General features: G+C 41.6%; 1 protein-coding gene across 2 annotated transcripts in view; it reads left to right on the plus strand.

Annotated features, from left to right (window-relative positions):
• The window catches only part of prkcg (protein kinase C, gamma), a 40,639-nt gene that overhangs the window by 8,787 nt on the left and 9,352 nt on the right, over window positions 1-22,500 (plus strand). For both annotated transcript variants that reach the window (XM_036968582.1, XM_036968583.1), the window contains exons 5-11: window positions 6,463-6,574; window positions 8,588-8,716; window positions 9,914-10,070; window positions 10,341-10,536; window positions 10,802-11,014; window positions 21,202-21,375; window positions 22,079-22,170. In XM_036968582.1, coding sequence (XP_036824477.1) covers window positions 6,463-6,574; window positions 8,588-8,716; window positions 9,914-10,070; window positions 10,341-10,536; window positions 10,802-11,014; window positions 21,202-21,375; window positions 22,079-22,170 — 1,073 coding nt within the window. The remainder of the gene's footprint in view (window positions 1-6,462; window positions 6,575-8,587; window positions 8,717-9,913; window positions 10,071-10,340; window positions 10,537-10,801; window positions 11,015-21,201; window positions 21,376-22,078; window positions 22,171-22,500) is intronic.

The raw sequence follows: 22,500 nt of genomic DNA on the forward strand, positions 1-22,500 counted from the left end.
CTCTCATGTCTATCTATCTGTCTCTGACTTACTACTCTCATGTCTGTCTGTCTGTCTGTCTGTCTGTCTGTCTGTCTGTCTGTCTGTCTCAATGACTTACTACTCTTATGTCTGTTTGTCTGTCTGTCTGTCTGTCTGTCTGTCTGTCTGTCTGTCTGTCTGTCTGTCTCTCTCAATGACTTACTACTCTCATGTCTATCTGTTTGTCTGTCTCAACGACTTACTACTCTCATGTCTGTCTGTCTGTCTGTCTGTCTGTCTGTCTGTCTGTCTGTCTGTCTGTCTGTCTCTCTCAATGACTTACTACTCTCATGTCTATCTGTCTGTCTGTCTCAACGACTTACTACTCTCATGTCTGTCTGTCTGTCTGTCTGTCTGTCTGTCTGTCTGTCTGTCTGTCTGTCTCTCTCAATGACTTACTACTCTCATGTCTATCTGTTTGTCTGTCTCAATGACTTACTACTCTCATGTCTATCTGTTTGTCTGTCTCAATTAATTACTACCCTCATGTCTTTCTGTCTGTCTGTCTCAATGACTTACTGCTCTCATGTCTATCTGTGTGTCTGTCTCAATGACTTACTACTCTCATGTCTATCTATCTGTCTGTCTCAACGACTTACTACTCTCATGTCTGTCTGTCTGTCTGTCTGTCTGTCTGTCTGTCTGTCTGTCTGTCTGTCTGTCTGTCTGTCTGTCTGTCTGTCTGTCTGTCTGTCTGTCTGTCTGTCTGTCTGTCTGTCTGTCTCTCTCAATGACTTACTACTCTCATGTCTATCTGTTTGTCTGTCTCAACGACTTACTACTCTCATGTCTGTCTGTCTGTCTGTCTGTCTGTCTGTCTGTCTGTCTGTCTGTCTGTCTGTCTGTCTCTCTCAATGACTTACTACTCTCATGTCTATCTGTCTGTCTGTCTCAACGACTTACTACTCTCATGTCTGTCTGTCTGTCTGTCTGTCTGTCTGTCTGTCTGTCTGTCTGTCTCTCTCAATGACTTACTACTCTCATGTCTATCTGTTTGTCTGTCTCAATGACTTACTACTCTCATGTCTATCTGTTTGTCTGTCTCAATTAATTACTACCCTCATGTCTTTCTGTCTGTCTGTCTCAATGACTTACTGCTCTCATGTCTATCTGTGTGTCTGTCTCAATGACTTACTACTCTCATGTCTATCTATCTGTCTGTCTCAACGACTTACTACTCTCATGTCTGTCTGTCTGTCTGTCTGTCTGTCTGTCTGTCTGTCTGTCTGTCTGTCTGTCTGTCTGTCTGTCTGTATGTCTGTCTGGCTGGCTGTCTGTCTATCAAATCAAATCAAATCACATTTATTTATATAGCCCTTCGTACATCAGCTGATATCTCAAAGTGCTGTACAGAAATCCAGCCTAAAACCCCAAACAGCAAGCAATGCAGGTGTAGAAGCACGGTGGCTAGGAAAAATTCCCTAGAAAGGCCAAAACCTAGGAAGAAAACTAGAGAGGAACCAGGCTATGTGGGGTGGCCAGTCCTCTTCTGGCTGTGCCGGGTGGAGATTATAACAGAACATGGTCAAGATGTTCAAATGTTCATAAATGACCAGCATGGTCGAATAATAATAAGGCAGAACAGTTGAAACTGGAGCAGCAGAACAGTCAGGTGGACTGGGGACAGCAAGGAGTCATCTTGTCAGGTATTCCTGGGGCATGGTGCTAGGGCTCAGGTCCTCCGAGAGAGAGAAAGAAAGAGAGAATTAGAGAGAGCATATGTGGGATGGCCAGTCCTCTTCTGGCTGTGCCGGGTGGAGATTATAACAGAACATGGCCAAGATGTTCAAATGTTCATAAATGACCAGCAAGGAGTCATCATGTCAGGTAGTCTTGCGGCATGGTCCTAGGGCTCAGGTCCTCCGAGAGAGAGAAAGAGAGAAGGAGAGAATTAGAGAATGCACACTTAGATTCACACAGGACACCGAATAGGACAGGAGAAGTACTCCAGATATAACAAACTGACCCTAGCCCCCCGACACATAAACTACTGCAGCATAAATACTGGAGGCTGAGACAGGAGGGGTCAGGAGACACTGTGGCCCCATCCGAGGACACCCCCAGACAGGGCCAAACAGGAAGAATATAACCCCACCCACTTTGCCAAAGCACAGCCCCCACACCACTAGAGGGATATCTTCAACCACCAACTTACCATCCTGAGACAAGGCTGAGTATAGCCCACAAAGACCTCCGCCACGGCACAACCCAAGGGGGGGGGGGGGGGCAACCCAGACAGGATGACCACATCAGTGAATCAACCCCCTTTCCGTTCACCCTCCCACTCCTGGGCCAGACTACACTCAATCATATGACCCACTGAAGAGATGAGTCTTCAGTAGAGACTTAAAGGTTGAGACCGAGTTTGCGTCTCTGACATGGGTAGGCAGACCGTTCCATAAAAATGGAGCTCTATAGGAGAAAGCCCTGCCTCCAGCTGTTTGCTTAGAAATTCTAGGGACAATTAGGAGGCCTGCGTCTTGTGACCGTAGCGTACGTATGTACGGCAGGACCAAATCAGAGAGATAGGTAGGAGCAAGCCATGTAATGCTTTGTAGGTTAGCAGTAAAACCTTGAAATCAGCCCTTGCTTTGACAGGAAGCCAGTGTAGAGAGGCTAGCACTGGAGTAATATGATACACATTTTTGGTTCTAGTCAGGATTCTAGCAGCCGTATTTAGCACTAACTGAAGTTTATTTAGTGCTTTATCCGGGTAGCCGGAAAGTAGAGCATTGCAATAGTCTAACCTAGAAGTGACAAAAGCATGGATTAATTTTTCTGCATCATTTTGGACAGAAAGTTTCTGATTTTTGCAATGTTACGTAGATGGAAAAAAGCTGTCCTTGAAATGGTCTTGATATGTTCTTCAAAAGAGAGATCAGGGTCCAGAGTAACGCCGAGGTCCTTCACAGTTTTATTTGAGACGACTGTACAACCATTAAGATTAATTGTCAGATTCAACAGAAGATCTCTTTGTTTCTTGGGACCTAGAACAAGCATCTCTGTTTTGTCCGAGTTTAAAAGTAGAAAGTTTCACCATGTTACATTGAAATGTACAGCTGTGTGTCATCCGCATAGCAGTGAAAGTGAACATTATGTTTTCGAATAACATCCCCAAGAGGTAAAATATATAGTGAAAACAATAGTGGTCCTAAAACGGAACCTTGAGGAACACCGAAATTTACAGTTGATTTGTCAGAGGACAAACCATTCACAGAGACAAACTGATATCTTTCCGACAGATAAGATCTAAACCAGGCCAGAACTTGTCCGTGTAGACCAATTTGGGTTTCCAATCTCTCCAAAAGAATGTGGTGATAGATGGTATCAAAAGCAGCACTAAGGTCTAGGAGCACGAGGACAGATGCAGAGCCTCGGTCCGATGCCATTAAAATGTAATTTACCACCTTCACAAGTGCCGTCTCAGTGCTATGATGGGGTCTAAAACCAGACTGAAGCATTTCGTATACATTGTTTGTCTTCAGGAAGGCAGTGAGTTGTTGCGCAACAGCCTTTTCTAAAATTTTTGAGAGGAATGGAAGATTCGATATAGGCCGATAGTTTTTTATATTTTCTGGGTCAAGGTTTGGCTTTTTCAAGAGAGGCTTTATTACTGCCACTTTTAGTGAGTTTGGTACACATCCGGTGGATAGAGAGCCGTTTATTATGTTCAACATAGGAGGGCCAAGCACAGGAAGCAGCTCTTTCAGTAGTTTAGTTGGAATAGGGTCCAGTATGCAGCTTGAAGGTTTAGAGGCCATGATTATTTTCACCATTGTGTCAAGAGATATAGTACTAAAACACTTGAGCGTCTCTCTTGATCCTAGGTCCTGGCAGAGTTGTGCAGACTCAGGACAACTGAGCTTTGAAGGAATACGCAGATTTAAGGAGGAGTCCGTAATTTGCTTTCTAATAATCATAATCTTTTCCTCAAAGAAGTTCATGAATTTATCACCGCTAAGGTGAAAGTCATCCTCTCTTGGGGAATGCTGCTTTTTAGTTAGCTTTGCGACAGTATCAAAAAGGAATTTCGGATTGTTCTTATTTTCCTCAATTAAGTTAGAAAAATAGGATGATCGAGCAGCAGTAAGGGCTCTTCGGTACTGCACAGTACTGTCTTTCCAAGCTAGTCGGAAGACTTCCAGTTTGGTGTGGCGCCATTTCCGTTCAAATTTTCTGGAAGCTTGCTTCAGAGCTCGGGTATTTTCTGTGTACCAGGGAGCTAGTTTCTTATAAGAAATGTTTTCAGTTTTTAGGGGTGCAACTGCATCTAGGGTATTGCGCAAGGTTAAATTGAGTTCCTCAGTTAGGTGGTTAACTGATTTTTGTCCTCTGGCGTCCTTGGGTAGACAGAGGGAATCTGAGGGAATCTATCTGTCTGTCTGTCTCAATGACTTACTACTCTCATGTCTGTCTGTCTGTCTGTCTGTCTCAATGACTTACTACTCTCATGTCTGTCTGTCTGTCTGTCTCAATGACTTACTGTCTGTCTGTTTGTCTGTCTGTCTGTCTGTCTGTCTGTCTGTCTGTCTGTCTGTCTGTCTGTCTCAATGAATTACTACTCTCATGTCTGTCTGTCTGTCTGTCTCAATGACTTACTACTCTCATGTCTGTCTGTCTCAATTAATTACTACTCTCATGTCTGTCTGTCTGTCTCTCTCAATGACATACTACTCTCATGTCTGTCTGTCTGTCTCTCTCAATGACTTACTACTCTCATGTCTGTCTGTCTCAATGACTTACTACTCTCATGTCTGTCTGTCTGTCTGTCTGTCTCAATGACTTACTACTCTCATGTCTGTCTGTCTGTCTGTCTCAATGACTTACTGTCTGTCTGTTTGTCTGTCTGTCTGTCTATCTTTCTGTCTGTCTCAATGACTTACCACTCTCATGTCTGTCTGTCTGTCTGTCCCAATGACTTACTACTCTCATGTCTATCTGTCTGTCTGTCTCAATGACTTACTACTCTCATGTCTGTCCGTCTCAAGGACTTACTACTCTCATGTCTGTCTGTCTCAATGACTTACTACCCTCATGTCTATCTGTCTGTCTGTCTCAATGACTAACTGCTCTTATGTCTGTCTGTCTGTCTCAATGACTTACTACTCTCATGTCCCTCTGTCTGTCTGTCTCAATTACTTACTACTCTCATGTCTGTCTATCTGTCTGTCTCAACGACTTACTACTCTCATGTGTATCTATCTGTCTCTGACTTACTACTCTCATGTCTGTCTGTCTCAACGACTTACTACTCTCATGTCTGTCTGTCTGTCTGTCTGTCTGTCTGTCTGTCTGTCTGTCTGTCTGTCTGTCTGTCTGTCTGTCTGTCTGTCTGTCTGTCTCAATGACTTACTACTCTCATGTCTGTCTGTCTGTCTGTCTCAATGACTTACTACTCTCATGTCTGTCTGTCTCAATTAATTACTACTCTCATGTCTGTCTGTCTGTCTCTCTCAATGACTTACTACTCTCATGTCTGTCTGTCTCAATGACTTACTACTCTCATGTCTATCTGTCTGTCTCTCTCAATTACATACTACTCTCATGTCTGTCTGTCTGTCTATCTTTCTGTCTGTCTCAATGACTTACCACTCTCATGTCTGTCTGTCTGTCTGTCTCAATGACTTACTACTCTCATGTCTGTCTGTCTGTCTGTCTATCTTTCTGTCTGTCTGTCTGTCTGTCTGTCTGTCTGTCTGTCTGTCTGTCTGTCTGTCTGTCTGTCTGTCTCAATGACTTACTACTCTCATGTCTGTCTGTCTGTCTGTCCCAATGACTTACTACTCTCATGTCTATCTGTCTGTCTGTCTCAATGACTTACTACTCTCATGTCTATCTGTCTGTCTGTCTCAATGACTTACTACTCTCATGTCTATCTGTCTGTCTCTCTCAATGACTTACTATTCTCATGTCTATCTGTCTGTCTGTCTGTCTGTCTCAATGACTTACTACTCTCATGTCTGTGTGTCTGTCTGTGTGTCTGTCTGTCTGTCTGTCTGTCTGTCTGTCTCAATGACTTACTACTCTCATGTCTGTCTGTCTCAATGACTTACTACTCTCATGTCTATCTGTTTGTCTGTCTCAATGACTTACTACTCTCATGTCTGTCTGTCTCAATGACTTACTACTCTCATGTCTGTCTGTCTGTCTGTCTGTCTCAATGACTTACTACTCTCATGTCTATCTGTTTGTCTGTCTCAATGACTTACTACTCTCATGTCTGTCTGTCTCAATGACTTACTACTCTCATGTCTATCTGTTTGTCTGTCTCAATGACTTACTGCTCTCATATCTATCTGTCTGTCTTTCTTTCTTTCTTTCTTTCTTTCTGTCTGTCTGTCTGTCTGTCTGTCTGTCTGTCTGTCTGTCTGTCTGTCTGTCTGTCTGTCTGTCTGTCTGTCTGTCTGTCTGTCTGTCTGTCTGTCTCTTTCTCTCTCTCAGGACTTGAAGAGTAAACACAGATTTCGACCTCAGACCTACACTTCTCCAACATTCTGTGATCACTGTGGTTCTCTGCTCTATGGCCTTATCCAACAGGGCATGAAATGCTCCTGTAAGTAACCAGACGTTCTGTTTCAAGTTTTATTAGCCAAAATGCTGACTTGCAGGTTCCTTCTCGACAATGCAACATCAATAAGACATAATAAAAGATAAGAATACCAACATAAAGTAAATGACTCAGTAGAATAGAATAAACATTTTAGCATCAGTATAATACAGGAAGGCACAAGTTACAGTGCCTTGCGAAAGTATTCGGCCCCCTTGAACTTTGCGACCTTTTGCCACATTTCAGGCTTCAAACATAAAGATATAAAACTGTATTGTCGGACACAATCATGAAGTGGAACGACATTTATTGGATATTTCAAACTTTTTTAACAAATCAAAAACTGAAAAATTGGGCGTGCAAAATTATTCAGCCCCCTTAAGTTAATACTTTGTAGCGCCACCTTTTGCCGCGATTACAGCTGTAAGTCGCTTGGGGTATGTCTCTATCAGTTTTGCACATCGAGAGACTGACATTTTTTCCCATTCCTCCTTGCAAAACAGCTCGAGCTCAGTGAGGTTGGATGGAGAGCATTTGTGAACAGCAGTTTTCAGTTCTTTCCACAGATTCTCGATTGGATTCAGGTCTGGACTTTGACTTGGCCATTCTAACACCTGGATATGTTTATTTTTGAACCATTCCATTGTAGATTTTGCTTTATGTTTTGGATCATTGTCTTGTTGGAAGACAAATCTCCGTCCCAGTCTCAGGTCTTTTGCAGACTCCATCAGGTTTTCTTTCAGAATGGTCCTGTATTTGGCTCCATCCATCTTCCCATCAATTTTAACCATCTTCCCTGTCCCTGCTGAAGAAAAGCAGGCCCAAACCATGATGCTGCCACCACCATGTTTGACAGTGGGGATGGTGTGTTCAGGGTGATGAGCTGTGTTGCTTTTACGCCAAACATAACGTTTTGCATTGTTGCCAAAAAGTTCAATTTTGGTTTCATCTGACCAGAGCACCTTCTTCCACATGTTTGGTGTGTCTCCCAGGTGGCTTGTGGCAAACTTTAAATGACACTTTTTATGGATATCTTTAAGAAATGGCTTTCTTCTTGCCACTCTTCCATAAAGGCCAGATTTGTGCAATATACGACTGATTGTTGTCCTATGGACAGAGTCTCCCACCTCAGCTGTAGATCTCTGCAGTTCATCCAGAGTGATCATGGGCCTCTTGGCTGCATCTCTGATCAGTCTTCTCCTTGTATGAGCTGAAAGTTTAGAGGGACGGCCAGGTCTTGGTAGATTTGCAGTGGTCTGATACTCCTTCCATTTCAATATTATCGCTTGCACAGTGCTCCTTGGGATGTTTAAAGCTTGGGAAATCTTTTTGTATCCAAATCCGGCTTTAAACTTCTTCACAACAGTATCTCGGACCTGCCTGGTGTGTTCCTTGTTCTTCATGATGCTCTCTGCGCTTTTAACGGACCTCTGAGACTATCACAGGGCAGGTGCATTTATACGGAGACTTGATTACACACAGGTGGACTGTATTTATCATCATTAGTCATTTAGGTCAACATTGGATCATTCAGAGATCCTCACTGAACTTCTGGAGAGAGTTTGCTGCACTGAAAGTAAAGGGGCTGAATAATTTTGCACGCCCAATTTTTCAGTTTTTGTTTGTTAAAAAAGTTTGAAATATCCAATAAATGTCATTCCACTTCATGATTGTTTCCCACTTGTTGTTGATTCTTCACAAAAAAATACAGTTTTATATCTTTATGTTTGAAGCCTGAAATGTGGCAAAAGGTCGCAAAGTTCAAGGGGGCCGAATACTTTCGCAAGGCACTGTATAGTCCAATATTTACATGTGTTTTGGGGACGGCGGGATTGGGGGGAAATTGTTTTAATTGTGCAGTATATATCAAGCATAATAAGAGCAGCAGTTGTGATGTGTGTGTAGCATGAATGTACAGTATATGTGTGTGAGTGTTTTCTTACCACGTGTTATTATCTCTATGTGTTTGTGTGTGTGTGTGTGTGTTGGTGCGTCTATACTTGTGTGCATGTACTACAGGTTGTGAGATGAATGTCCACAAGCGTTGTGAGAGCCTGGTGCCCAGCCTGTGTGGTCAAGATCATACAGAGAAGAGAGGCAGGATCCACCTGACCGTCCGGGGAGAGAACGAGGACATCTTCATCACAGGTCACAACTAAATGTTTAGAAGAGTTGTCCCTAACCGCTGATAGAGACAGGGTTTACATGTCTCTGTCACCCGGTGGTGTTGTCCCTAACCACTGATAGAGACAGGGTTTACATGTCTCTGTCACCCGGTGGTGTTGTCCCTAACCACTGATAGAGACAGGGTTTACATGTCTCTGTCACCCGGTGGTGTAAAGTACTAAGTCAAAATACTTTAAAGTCCTACTTAAGTCATTTTTTAGGCTATCTGTACTTTACTTTACTATATATAATTTTGACAACTTTTACTTTTACTTCACTACATTCCTAAAGAAAATCATGTACTATTTTTAGTCCATACATTTTCCCTGACACCCCAAAGTATTCATTACATTTTGAACAGGACAGGAAAATGGTCCAATTCATGCACTTATCAACACAACACTGAACACTGGTCATCCCTACATCCCTACTGCCTCTGATCTGCTGGACTCATTAAAAACACATGCTTCGTTTGTATTTGATGTCTAAATGTTGGAGTCTGCCCCTGGCTATCCATAAAAATATCTATATGAAAATGGTGCCATATGGTTTGCTTAATATAAGGAATTTGAAATTATTTATACTTTAACTTATGATACTTAAGTATATTTAAACCAAATACATTTAGACTTTTACTCAAGTAGTATTTTACTGGGTTACTTTCACTTTTACTTGAGTCATTTTCTATTAAAGTATCTTTACTTATACTCAAGTATGACAATTGGATACTTTTTCCACCACTGATGTCAATCTACCATTCGCACTGTCAGGTACTGACCACTAGGCGGAGTGGGGGAGCTGAATACAGGCACACACTCCCACAAGTCATGCTCTCTGTGGTGCATCACAGATGCCAAATCTTAAATTGATCATGCTGTTGTAGCAGGATTTTTCATGCACAGAAGGAATTGCAAACTTGTAGTGTTTTCAAGTTTAAAAAGGATTCGAAAGTTTGTAATTTCAGACTTGATTTGCCCTGATACAATTTGTATCATCTCCTACAAAAAAATGTACATTCATCATAATCCACATAATATTCACATTTCCTGTTGCTGCAGGATTATTTTCCTGCTGTGAGAAACTGGTTCAAATTAAGATATGGCATCTGTATGGCCATCTATGCTATCCATTGTCTGACTCTTTCCCTCTGCCGCTCCACCCCCCTCTCTCCCCCCTCAGTGCGGGAGGCTCGTAACCTGATCCCCATGGACCCCAACGGTCTGTCTGACCCCTACGTAAAGCTCAAGCTAATCCCTGACCCCAAGAGCCAGAGCAAACAGAAGACCAAGACTATCCGCTCCACACTCAACCCCGTCTGGAACGAGAGCTTCACCTTGTGAGTGTGTGTGTGTGTGTGTGTGTGTGTGTGTGTGTGTGTGTGTGTGTGTGTGTGTGTGTGTGTGTGTGTGTGTGTATGCGTGTGTGTGTGTGTGTGTGTGCGTGTGCGTGTGTGTACCAGTAGTTCTGGGAACTCTGCAAAGGGAACTAGACTTGTGTTAGCCCCAGGAGCTTTATCTCAGTGGACTGACATGGTCTTGAGGTGTGCAGATGACTGGAGGTCGGATACCTGGTCGGTAACCTCTTTCACTCCCATCTCTCTCCCCAGCTCGGTGCGTGGGCGGCAGTGGGACCGGCGTCTGTCGGTGGAGGTGTGGGATTGGGATCGTACGTCTCGGAATGACTTCATGGGATCGCTGTCGTTCGGAGTGAGCGAGATATTCCGTCACTCAGTTAGCGGCTGGTTCAAACTGCTGGATCAGGATGAGGGAGAGTACTACAACATGCCTGTCCCTGACGAAAATGTAAGACATACTCTCATGCAGTGGATTATGGGTAGTGTAGTTAGAGTTATAGAATACATATATTATATATAACTATTGGTATATATAGGTATATTTAGACTCGGAGTATGACCAAACAAAATGTGTGTAAGCTCCCTCACTTTGGCCACCAGGGTGCAGGAGTGCTTCATTAAAATCCATACATTGCAGGTTTGTGTGTGTGTGGATGTGTGTGACATTTTTTTATAACTAAGCCCTCCCCCCTCCCCCCTCTTCTCTTCAATAGGAGCCTAGTGGTCTAGATGCTATTCCCCCCTCCCTTCTCCCCCCCTCCCTGAGGCCTGCCCCTGTGTCTGTCCCTGTCCCCGTGTCTGTCCTGTCCCCCTCAATCCCGTCAGTCCCCTGTCTGGCCACCCTACCTGCAGGACCGGTCAAGCCCAGGGTTTGCCTCCAGGACTTCAACTTCCTCATGGTGCTGGGAAAAGGCAGCTTCGGAAAGGTACTGAAACACACCTACACCTGCATGTAGACACACTGTAATAAACATAACACACCTGTCTGTAGACACACTGTAATAAACACTGTAATAAACATAACACACCTGTCTGTTGACACACTGTACTAAACATAACACACCTGTCAGTAGACACACTGTACTAAACATAACACACCTGTCTGTTGACACACTGTACTAAACATAACACACCTGTCTGTTGACACACTGTAATAAACACTGTAATAAACATAACACACCTGTCTGTTGACACACTGTAATGAACACTGTAATAAACATAACACACCTGTCTGTTGACACACTGTACTAAACATAACACACCTGTCTGTTGACACACTGTAATAAACACTGTAATAAACATAACACACCTGTCTGTTGACACACTGTAATAAACACTGTAATAAACATAACACACCTGTCTGTTGACACACTGTAATAAACATAACACACCTGTCTGTTGACACACTGTAATAAACAATGTAATAAACATAACACACCTGTCTGCTGACACACTGTAATAAACATAACACACCTGTCTGTAGACACACTGTAATAAACACTGTAATAAACATAACACACCTGTCTGGTGACACACTGTAATAAACATAACACACCTGTCTGGTGACACACTGTAATAAACATAACACACCTGTCTGGTGACACACTGTAATAAACATAACACACCTGTCTGTTGACACACTGTACTAAACATTACACACCTGTCTGTATACACACTGTAATAAACATAACACACCTGTCTGTTGACACACTGTACTAAACATTACACACCTGTCTGTAGACACACTGTAATAAACACTGTAATAAACATAGCACACCTGTCTGGTGACACACTGTAATAAACATAACACACCTGTCTGGTGACACACTGTAATAAACATAACACACCTGTCTGTTGACACACTGTACTAAACACTTTAATAAACATAACACACCTGTCTGGTGACACACTGTAATAAACATAACACACCTGTCTGTTGACACACTGTAATAAACATAACACACCAGTCTGTTGACACACTGTAATAAACACTGTAATAAACATAACACACCTGTCTCTAGACACACTGTAATAAACATAACACACCTGTCTGTTGACACACTGTAATAAACACTGTAATAAACATAACACACCTGTCTCTAGACACACTGTAATAAACACTGTAATAAACATAACACACCTGCCTGTAGACACACTGTAATAAACATAACACACCTGTCTGGTGACACACTGTAATAAACATAACACACCTGTCTGTTGACACACTGTACTAAACACTTTAATAAACATAACACACCTGTCTGGTGACACACTGTAATAAACATAACACACCTGCCTGTTGACACACTGTAATAAACATAACACACCTGCCTGTTGACACACTGTAATAAACATAACACACCTGTCTCTAGACACACTGTAATAAACACTGTAATAAACATAACACACCTGTCTCTAGACACACTGTAATAAACATAACACACCTGTCTCTAGACACACTGTACTAAACACTTTAATAAACATAACACACCTGTCTGGTGACACACTGTAATAAACATAACACACCTGTCTGTTGACACACTGTAATAAACATAACACACCAGTCTGTTGACACACTGTAATAAACACTGTAATAAACATAACACACCTGTCTCTAGACACACTGTAATAAACATAACACACCTGTCTGTTGACACACTGTAATAAACACTGTAATAAACATAACACACCTGTCTCTAGACACACTGTAATAAACATAACACACCTGTCTCTAGACACACTGTAATAAACACTGTAATAAACATAACACACCTGTCTGGTGACACACTGTAATAAACATAACAGACCTGTCTGGTGACACACTGTACTAAACATTACACACCTGCCTGTATACACAATGTAATAAACATAACACACCTGTCTGTTGACACAGTGTAATAAACACTGTAATAAACATAACACACCTGTCTGGTGACACACTGTAATAAACATAACACACCTGTCTGTTGACACACTGTAATAAACATAACACACCTGCCTGTATACACAATGTAATAAACATAACACACCAGTCTGTTGACACAGTGTAATAAACACTGTAATAAACATAACACACCTGTCTGGTGACACACTGTAATAAACATAACACACCTGTCTGTTGACACACTGTAATAAACACTGTAATAAACATAACACACCTGTCTCTAGACACACTGTAATAAACATAACACACCTGTCTCTAGACACACTGTAATAAACATAACACAACTGTCTGTTGACACACTGTAATAAACAATGTAATAAACATAACACACCTGTCTGTTGACACACTGTAATAAACACTGTAATAAACATAACACACCTGTCTCTAGACACACTGTAATAAACATAACACAACTGTCTGTTGACACACTGTAATAAACAATGTAATAAACATAACACACCTGTCTGTTGACACACTGTAATAAACACCATAATAAACATAACACACCTGTCTGTTGACACACTGTAATAAACACTGTAATAAACATAACACACCTGTCTGTTGACACACTGTAATAAACACCATAATAAACATAACACACGTGTCTGTTGACACACTGTAATAAACATAACACACCTGTCTGTTGACACACTGTAATAAACATAACACACCAGTCTGTTGACACACTGTAATAAACACTGTAATAAACATTACACACCTGTCTGGTGACACACTGTAATAAACATAACATACCTGTCTGTTGACACAGTGTAATAAACATAACACACCTGTCTGTTGACACAGTGTAATAAACATAACACACCTGTCTGTTGACACACTGTAATAAACATAACACACCTGTCTGTTGACACACTGTAATAAACATAACACACCTGTCTGTTGACACACTGTAATAAACACTGTAATAAACATAACACACCAGTCTGTAGACATACTGTAATAAACATAACACACCTGTCTGTTGACACACTGTAATAAACATAACACACCAGTCTGTTGACACACTGTACTAAACATAACACACCTGTCAGTAGACACACTGTACTAAACATAACACACCTGTCTGTTGACACACTGTAATAAACACTGTAATAAACATAACACACTTGTCTGGTGACACACTGTAATAAACATAACACACCTGTCTGTAGACACACTGTAATAAACATTACACACCTGTCTGTAGACACACTGTAATAAACATAACACACCTGTCTGTTGACACACTGTAATAAACATAACACACCAGTCTGTTGACACATTGTACCAAACATAACACACCTGTCTGTAGACACACTGTAATAAACACTGTAATAAACATAACACACTTGTCTGGTGACACACTGTAATAAACATAACACACCTGTCTGGTGACACACTGTAATAAACATAACACACCTGTCTGGTGACACACTGTAATAAACATAACACACCAGTCTGTAGACACACTGTAATAAACATAACACACCTGTCTGTTGACACACTGTAATAAACACTGTAATAAACATAACACACTTGTCTGGTGACACACTGTAATAAACATAACACACCTGTCTGTTGACACACTGTAATAAACATAACACACCTGTCTGTTGACACACTGTAATAAACATAACACACCTGTCTGTTGACACACTGTAATAAACACTGTAATAAACATAACACACCTGTCTGGTGACACACTGTAATAAACATAACACACCTGTCTGTTGACACACTGTAATAAACATTACACACCTGCCTGTATACACAATGTAATAAACATAACACACCTGTCTGTTGACACAGGGTAATAAACACTGTAATAAACATAACACACCTGTCTGGTGACACACTGTAATAAACATAACACACCTGTCTGTTGACACACTGTACTAAACATTACACACCTGCCTGTATACACAATGTAATAAACATAACACACCTGTCTGTTGACACAGTGTAATAAACACTGTAATAAACATAACACACCTGTCTGGTGACACACTGTAATAAACATAACACACCTGTCTGTTGACACAGTGTAATAAACACTGTAATAAACATAACACACCTGTCTGGTGACACACTGTAATAAACATAACACACCTGTCTGTTGACACAGTGTAATAAACACTGTAATAAACATAACACACCTGTCTGTTGACACAGTGTAATAAACACTGTAATAAACATAACACACCTGTCTGTTGACACAGTGTAATAAACACTGTAATAAACATAACACACCAGTCTGTAGACACACTGTAATAAACATAACACACCTGTCTGTAGACACACTGTAATAAACACTGTAATAAACATAACACACCTGTCTGGTGACACACTGTAATAAACATAACACAACTGTCTGTTGACACAGTGTAATAAACACTGTAATAAACATAACACACCTGTCTGTTGACACACTGTAATAAACACTGTAATAAACATAACAAACCTGTCTGGTGACACACTGTAATAAACACCATAATAAACATAACACACCTGTCTGGTGACACACTGTAATAAACATAACACAACTGTCTGTTGACACAGTGTAATAAACACTGTAATAAACATAACACACCAGTCTGTTGACACACTGTAATAAACACTGTAATAAACATAACACACCTGTCTGTTGACACACTGTAATAAACATAACACACCTGTCTGTTGACACACTGTAATAAACATAACACACCTGTCTGTTGACACACTGTAATAAACATAACACACCTGTCTGTTGACACACTGTAATAAACACTGTAATAAACATAACACACCTGTCTGTTGACACACTGTAATAAACACTGTAATAAACATAACAAACCTGTCTGGTGACACAGTGTAATAAACATAACACACCTGTCTGTTGACACACTGTAATAAACACTGTAATAAACATAACAAACCTGTCTGGTGACACACTGTAATAAACATAACACACCTGTCTGCTGACACACTGTAATAAACATAACACACCAGTCTGTTGACACACTGTAATAAACACTGTAATAAACATTACACACCTGTCTGGTGACACACTGTAATAAACATAACAAACCTGTCTGGTGCCACACTGTAATAAACATTACACACCTGTCTGTATACACACTGTAATAAACATTACACACCTGTCTGGTGACACACTGTAATAAACATAACACACCTGTCTGCTGACACACTGTAATAAACATAACACACCAGTCTGTTGACACACTGTAATAAACATAACACACCTGCCTGTATACACAATGTAATAAACATAACACACCTGTCTGTTGACACACTGTAATAAACATAACACACCTGTCTGTAGACACACTGTAATAAACACTGTAATAAACATAACAAACCTGTCTGGTGACACACTGTAATAAACATAACACACCAGTCTGTTGACACACTGTAATAAACACTGTAATAAACATTACACACCTGTCTGGTGACACACTGTAATAAACATAACACACCTGTCTGTTGACACAGTGTAATAAACATAACACACCTGTCTGTTGACACACTGTAATAAACACTGTAATAAACATAACACACCAGTCTGTAGACACACTGTAATAAACATAACACACCTGTCTGTTGACACACTGTAATAAACATAACACACCAGTCTGTTGACACACTGTACTAAACATAACACACCTGTCAGTAGACACACTGTACTAAACATAACACACCTGTCTGTTGACACACTGTAATAAACACTGTAATAAACATAACACACTTGTCTGGTGACACACTGTAATAAACATAACACACCTGTCTGTAGACACACTGTAATAAACATTACACACCTGTCTGTAGACACACTGTAATAAACATAACACACCTGTCTGGTGACACACTGTAATAAACATAACACACCTGTCTGTTGACACACTGTAATAAACATAACACACCAGTCTGTTGACACATTGTACTAAACATAACAATCCTGTCTGTAGACACACTGTAATAAATACTGTAATAAACATAACACACTTGTCTGGTGACACACTGTAATAAACATAACACACTTGTCTGGTGACACACTGTAATAAACATAACACACCTGTCTGTTGACACACTGTAATAAACATAACACACCTGTCTGTTGACACACTGTAATAAACATAACACACCTGTCTGTTGACACACTGTAATAAACATAACACACCTGTCTGTTGACACACTGTAATAAACATAACACACCTGTCTGTTGACACACTGTACTAAACATTACACACCTGTCTGTATACACACTGTAATAAACACTGTAATAAACATAACACACCTGTCTGTTGACACACTGTAATAAACACTGTAATAAACATAACACACTTGTCTGGTGACACACTGTAATAAACATAACACACCTGTCTGTTGACACACTGTAATAAACATAACACACCAGTCTGTAGACACACTGTAATAAACATTACACACCTGTCTGTAGACACACTGTAATAAACATAACACACCTGTCTGTAGACACACTGTAATAAACATAACACACCAGTCTGTAGACACACTGTAATAAACACTGTAATAAACATAACACACCTGTCTCTAGACACACTGTAATAAACACTGTAATAAACATAACACACCTGTCTGGTGACACACTGTAATAAACATAACACACCAGTCTGTAGACACACTGTAATAAACATTACACACCTGTCTGTAGACACACTGTAATAAACATAACACACCAGTCTGTAGACACACTGTAATAAACATAACACACCTGTCTGTAGACACACTGTAATAAACATAACACACCTGTCTGTAGACACACTGTAATAAACACTGTAATAAACATAACACACCTGTCTGTTGACACACTGTACTAAACATAACACACCTGTCTGTAGACACACTGTAATAAACATAACACACCTGTCTGTTGACACACTGTAATAAACACTGTACTAAACATAACACACCTGTCTGGTGACACACTGTAATAAACATAACACACCTGTCTGTTGACACACTGTAATAAACACTGTAATAAACATAACACACCTGTCTGGTGACACACTGTAATAAACATAACACACCTGTCTGGTGACACACTGTAATAAACACTGTAATAAACATAACACACCTGTCTGGTGACACACTGTAATAAACACTGTAATAAACATAACACACCTGTCTGGTGACACACTGTAATAAACACTGTAATAAACATAACACACCTGTCTGGTGACACACTGTAATAAACATAACACACCTGTCTGTAGACACACTGTAATAAACACTGTAATAAACATAACACACCTGTCTGGTGACACACTGTAATAAACATAACACACCTGTCTGTTGACACACTGTAATAAACATTACACACCTGTCTGTAGACACACTGTAATAAACATAACACACCTGTCTGTAGACACACTGTAATAAACACTGTAATAAACATAACACACCTGTCTGGTGACACACTGTAATAAACATAACACACCTGTCTGGTGACACACTGTAATAAACATAACACACCTGTCTGTTGACACACTGTAATAAACATAACACACCTGTCTGTTGACACACTGTAATAAACATAACACACCAGTCTGTTGACACACTGTAATAAACATAACACACCTGTCTGTATACACACTGTAATAAACACTGTAATAAACATAACACACCTGTCTGGTGACACACTGTAATAAACATAACACACCTGTCTGTTGACACACTGTAATAAACACTGTAATAAACATAACACACCTGTCTCTAGACACACTGTAATAAACATAACACACCTGTCTGTTGACACACTGTAATAAACATAACACACCTGTCTCTAGACACACTGTAATAAACATAACACACCTGTCTGTTGACACACTGTAATAAACACTGTAATAAACATAACACACCTGTCTGGTGACACACTGTAATAAACATAACACACCTGTCTGTTGACACACTGTAATAAACATAACACACCTGTCTGGTGACACACTGTAATAAACATAACACACCTGTCTGTTGACACACTGTAATAAACATAACACACCTGTCTCTAGACACACTGTAATAAACATAACACACCTGTCTGTTGACACACTGTAATAAACACTGTAATAAACATAACACACCAGTCTGTAGACACACTGTAATAAACATAACACACCTGTCTGTTGACACACTGTAATAAACATAACACACCTGTCTGTTGACACACTGTAATAAACACTGTAATAAACATAACACACCTGTCTGTTGACACACTGTAATAAACATAACACACCTGTCTGTTGACACACTGTAATAAACACTGTAATAAACATAACACACCTGTCTGCTGACACACTGTAATAAACACTGTAATAAACATAACACACCTGTCTGGTGACACACTGTAATAAACATAACACACCTGTCTGATGATGTAACACAATCAAAGTACAGGTATGACAGATTGTGTCAATGCCCAGTGTTGTCCCTTGGGTCTAACTGAGTTGAAATTAAAACTCCATCACTGTCATGCCAGCCATTCTATTAGATACGGTATAGACCAGAAACCATGAGGACTACACACACATTATTAGCATCATCAACATTGTTCTAGCTGTCTTTCAGATTTGACTCTCAGTGGTCACCCACCCTGGCTAAACTCTCAACCTGGCACCTCACAATAGGAGGGAGAGAGAGATGGGGAGAAAAGGAGAGAGAGATGGGGAGAAAAGGAGAGAGAGATGGGGAGAAAGGGAGAGAGATGGGGAGAAAAGGAGAGAGAGATGGGGAGAAAGGGAGAGAGCGATGGGGAGAAAGGGAGAGAGAGGGGGAGAGAGAGAGGGGGGGGGGGAGAAAGGGAGAGAGAGGGGGGAGAAAGGGAGAGAGAGATGGGGAGAAAAGGAGAGAGAGATGGGGAGAAAAGGAGAGAGAGATGGGGAGAAAATGAGAGAGAGATAGGGAGAAAGGGAGAGAGAGGGGGAGAGAGAGAGGGGGGGAGAAAGGGAGAGAGAGGGGGGAGAAAGGGAGAGAGGGGGGGGTGGGGGAGAGAGAGAGGGGGGGGGGAGGGGGAGAGATAGGGAGGGGAGAGGGAGAGGGGGAGAAGGGGAGAGAGAGAGGGGGAGAAAGGGAGAGAGGGAGAGAGGGGGGAGAAAGGGAGAGAGAGGGGGGTGGGGGAGAGAGAGGGGGGGGTGGAGAGAGAGAGAGAGAGAGAGAGGGGTGGAGAGAGAGAGAGAGAGATGGCGAGAGAGAGAGAGGGGTGGAGGGGTGGAGAGAGAGAGAGAAGGGGTTGGAGAGAGAGAGAGAGAGAGAGAGAGGGAGGGGTGGAGAGAGATAGAGAGAGAGGGATGGAGAGAGAGAGAGAGAGAGAGAGAGAGAGCGCTGTAATACCTTGAACAATTAAAAAGCCTTGGTGAATTAGAATTTCAGAGACAGTGAGACAGAGAGAAAGAAAGAAACAGCAGGAGTGTGATTTCATGGAATGAGGAACAGATATTGTGGATGTAACATTTGAAAACTCTGTAAATGGTTTAGTGTTGAAAGATGTTCTTGTGCATAGTTTGTCTGGTCACTTTCGGTGGATGATTTCAGCTGTGTGTGCAGAGATGTGTCTGAAGCATTGGATTTGCTTGGCTATGTAATGTTTTCATGTAACGTTTTCACACGAAGTCTAACTTTCTGTGTGTCAGTCTGTCTTTCAGATAGTCAGTCTGTCTTTCTGTGTGTCAGTCTGTCTTTCAGATAGTCCGTCTGTCTTTCTGTGTGTCAGTCTGTCTTTCAGATAGTCCGTCTGTCTTTCAGATAGTCCGTCTGTCTTTGTGATAGTCAATCTGTCTTTCTGATGGTCAATCTGTCTTTCTAATAGTCAGTCTGTCTTTCTGATAGTCAAGCTGTCTTTCTGATAGTCAATCTGTCTTGCTGATAGTCAATCTGTCTTTCTGATAGTCAATCTGTCTTTCTGATAGTTAGTCTGTCTTTCTGTGTGTCAGTCTGTCTTTCTGTGTGTCAGTCTGTCTTTCTGTGTGTCAGTCTGTCTTTCTGATAGTCAGTCGGTCAGATGCCCCCCACTTACCCTAACTCCAGCCTCCGTCCCCCTCCCCCCCCCCCCCCCCCCCCCCCCCCCCCCCCCCCCCCCTCTACCTCTCCCCCCTCCCTCCCTCCCCCTCCCTCCCCCTCCCCCCTCTCCCCCAGGTACTGCTGGCTGAGGAGAGAGGAAGTGAGCGGCTGTTTGCGGTGAAGGTGTTGAAGAAGGATGTGCTGTTCCAGGATGAGGACACAGAGAGTGCCATGGTGGAGAGGAGGGTTCTGGGACTGGCCAACCGCCCCCACTTCCTCACAGCACTCTACTCAGCCTTCCAGACAGAGGTGTGTGTGATGGAGCAACATGCCTTACCACAATACCCTCCTGGCAGTTTGCAGCAAAGTCCTCAAAGTGCATTCACTGCATGTAGTCATTATGTCTGTCAATCAATCATGTAGAATAAACACTGTTCAGTCAATGAACAGCCAGGGACATGTCAGTGCTTTGAACTATCAGGTCTTGAATCAACTTGTTTTGGTCAATGAACCTCAAGTTTAAGACATTTAGGTGTTTCACCCTTTAATCATATTGGTCTTAGTTGACCCAGATCTGTGTTTAAATGAACCAATGAAATAATTAGCTTGCTTCCCCTAACAAGGTCATTAGTCCTGGAGGAGAGGTTATTTGGGAACAGATTGCTTTTTCATTTTGACTGGAGGGGAATTACATAATGTGTATGTGTGTGTGCATGGGTGGGAGCGCGTGCCTACACGTGCGTACATTTGTGTGTGCGCCCATCCATGAGTGTGCGCGTGTGTGTTTTTGCATTGTGTGTGTGTGTGTGTGTGTGTGTGTGTGCATCATTAGGAGAATACCAGGGCAGTGGTACTAGTGATCATGTTTGTGTGGTCTTGTCTGTTTGCTCCCTCAGGTCAAACACTAATTAGTTGGACTATTTGACTAAAAGGTCAATTCATTTACCTCAAGAAGCAATGTGTGTGTGTTTTCGTTTCCCTAGTAACAGCATCATTATTTTCCATCACCCAGGACCGTCTCTACTATGTGATGGAGTATGTCAACGGAGGAGACCTCATGTTTCACATCCAGATAGTTGGCAAGTTCAAAGAGCCTCACGCAGCGTATGTATACAACCTACTTCCCTATCTCTCCATCCATCGTTCCATCTGGTTTTATTAGTCAAGCAGATTGCCATACATATCACAGTCACCTCCACCATCCGTCCCCTCCCTGTTCTCCTCCCCTCTCCCTCCCCTCCCTCTCAGCCAGGTGCTACCCCATCATCAATAAGCTGTGATCAGTCATCAATAGCTAACTCTATCTCTACCTAGCTCTCTATCCCCGTGTCTCTCTGTGTCTCTCTCCCAATTACATTCTCTCTCTCTCTCTCTCTCTCTCTCTCTCTCTCTCTCGCTCTCTCTCTCTCTCTCTCTCTCTCTCTCTTTCTCTCT

Source organism: Oncorhynchus mykiss, chromosome 3, assembly GCF_013265735.2.
Source record: "Oncorhynchus mykiss isolate Arlee chromosome 3, USDA_OmykA_1.1, whole genome shotgun sequence".
NCBI lineage: Eukaryota > Metazoa > Chordata > Actinopteri > Salmoniformes > Salmonidae > Oncorhynchus > Oncorhynchus mykiss.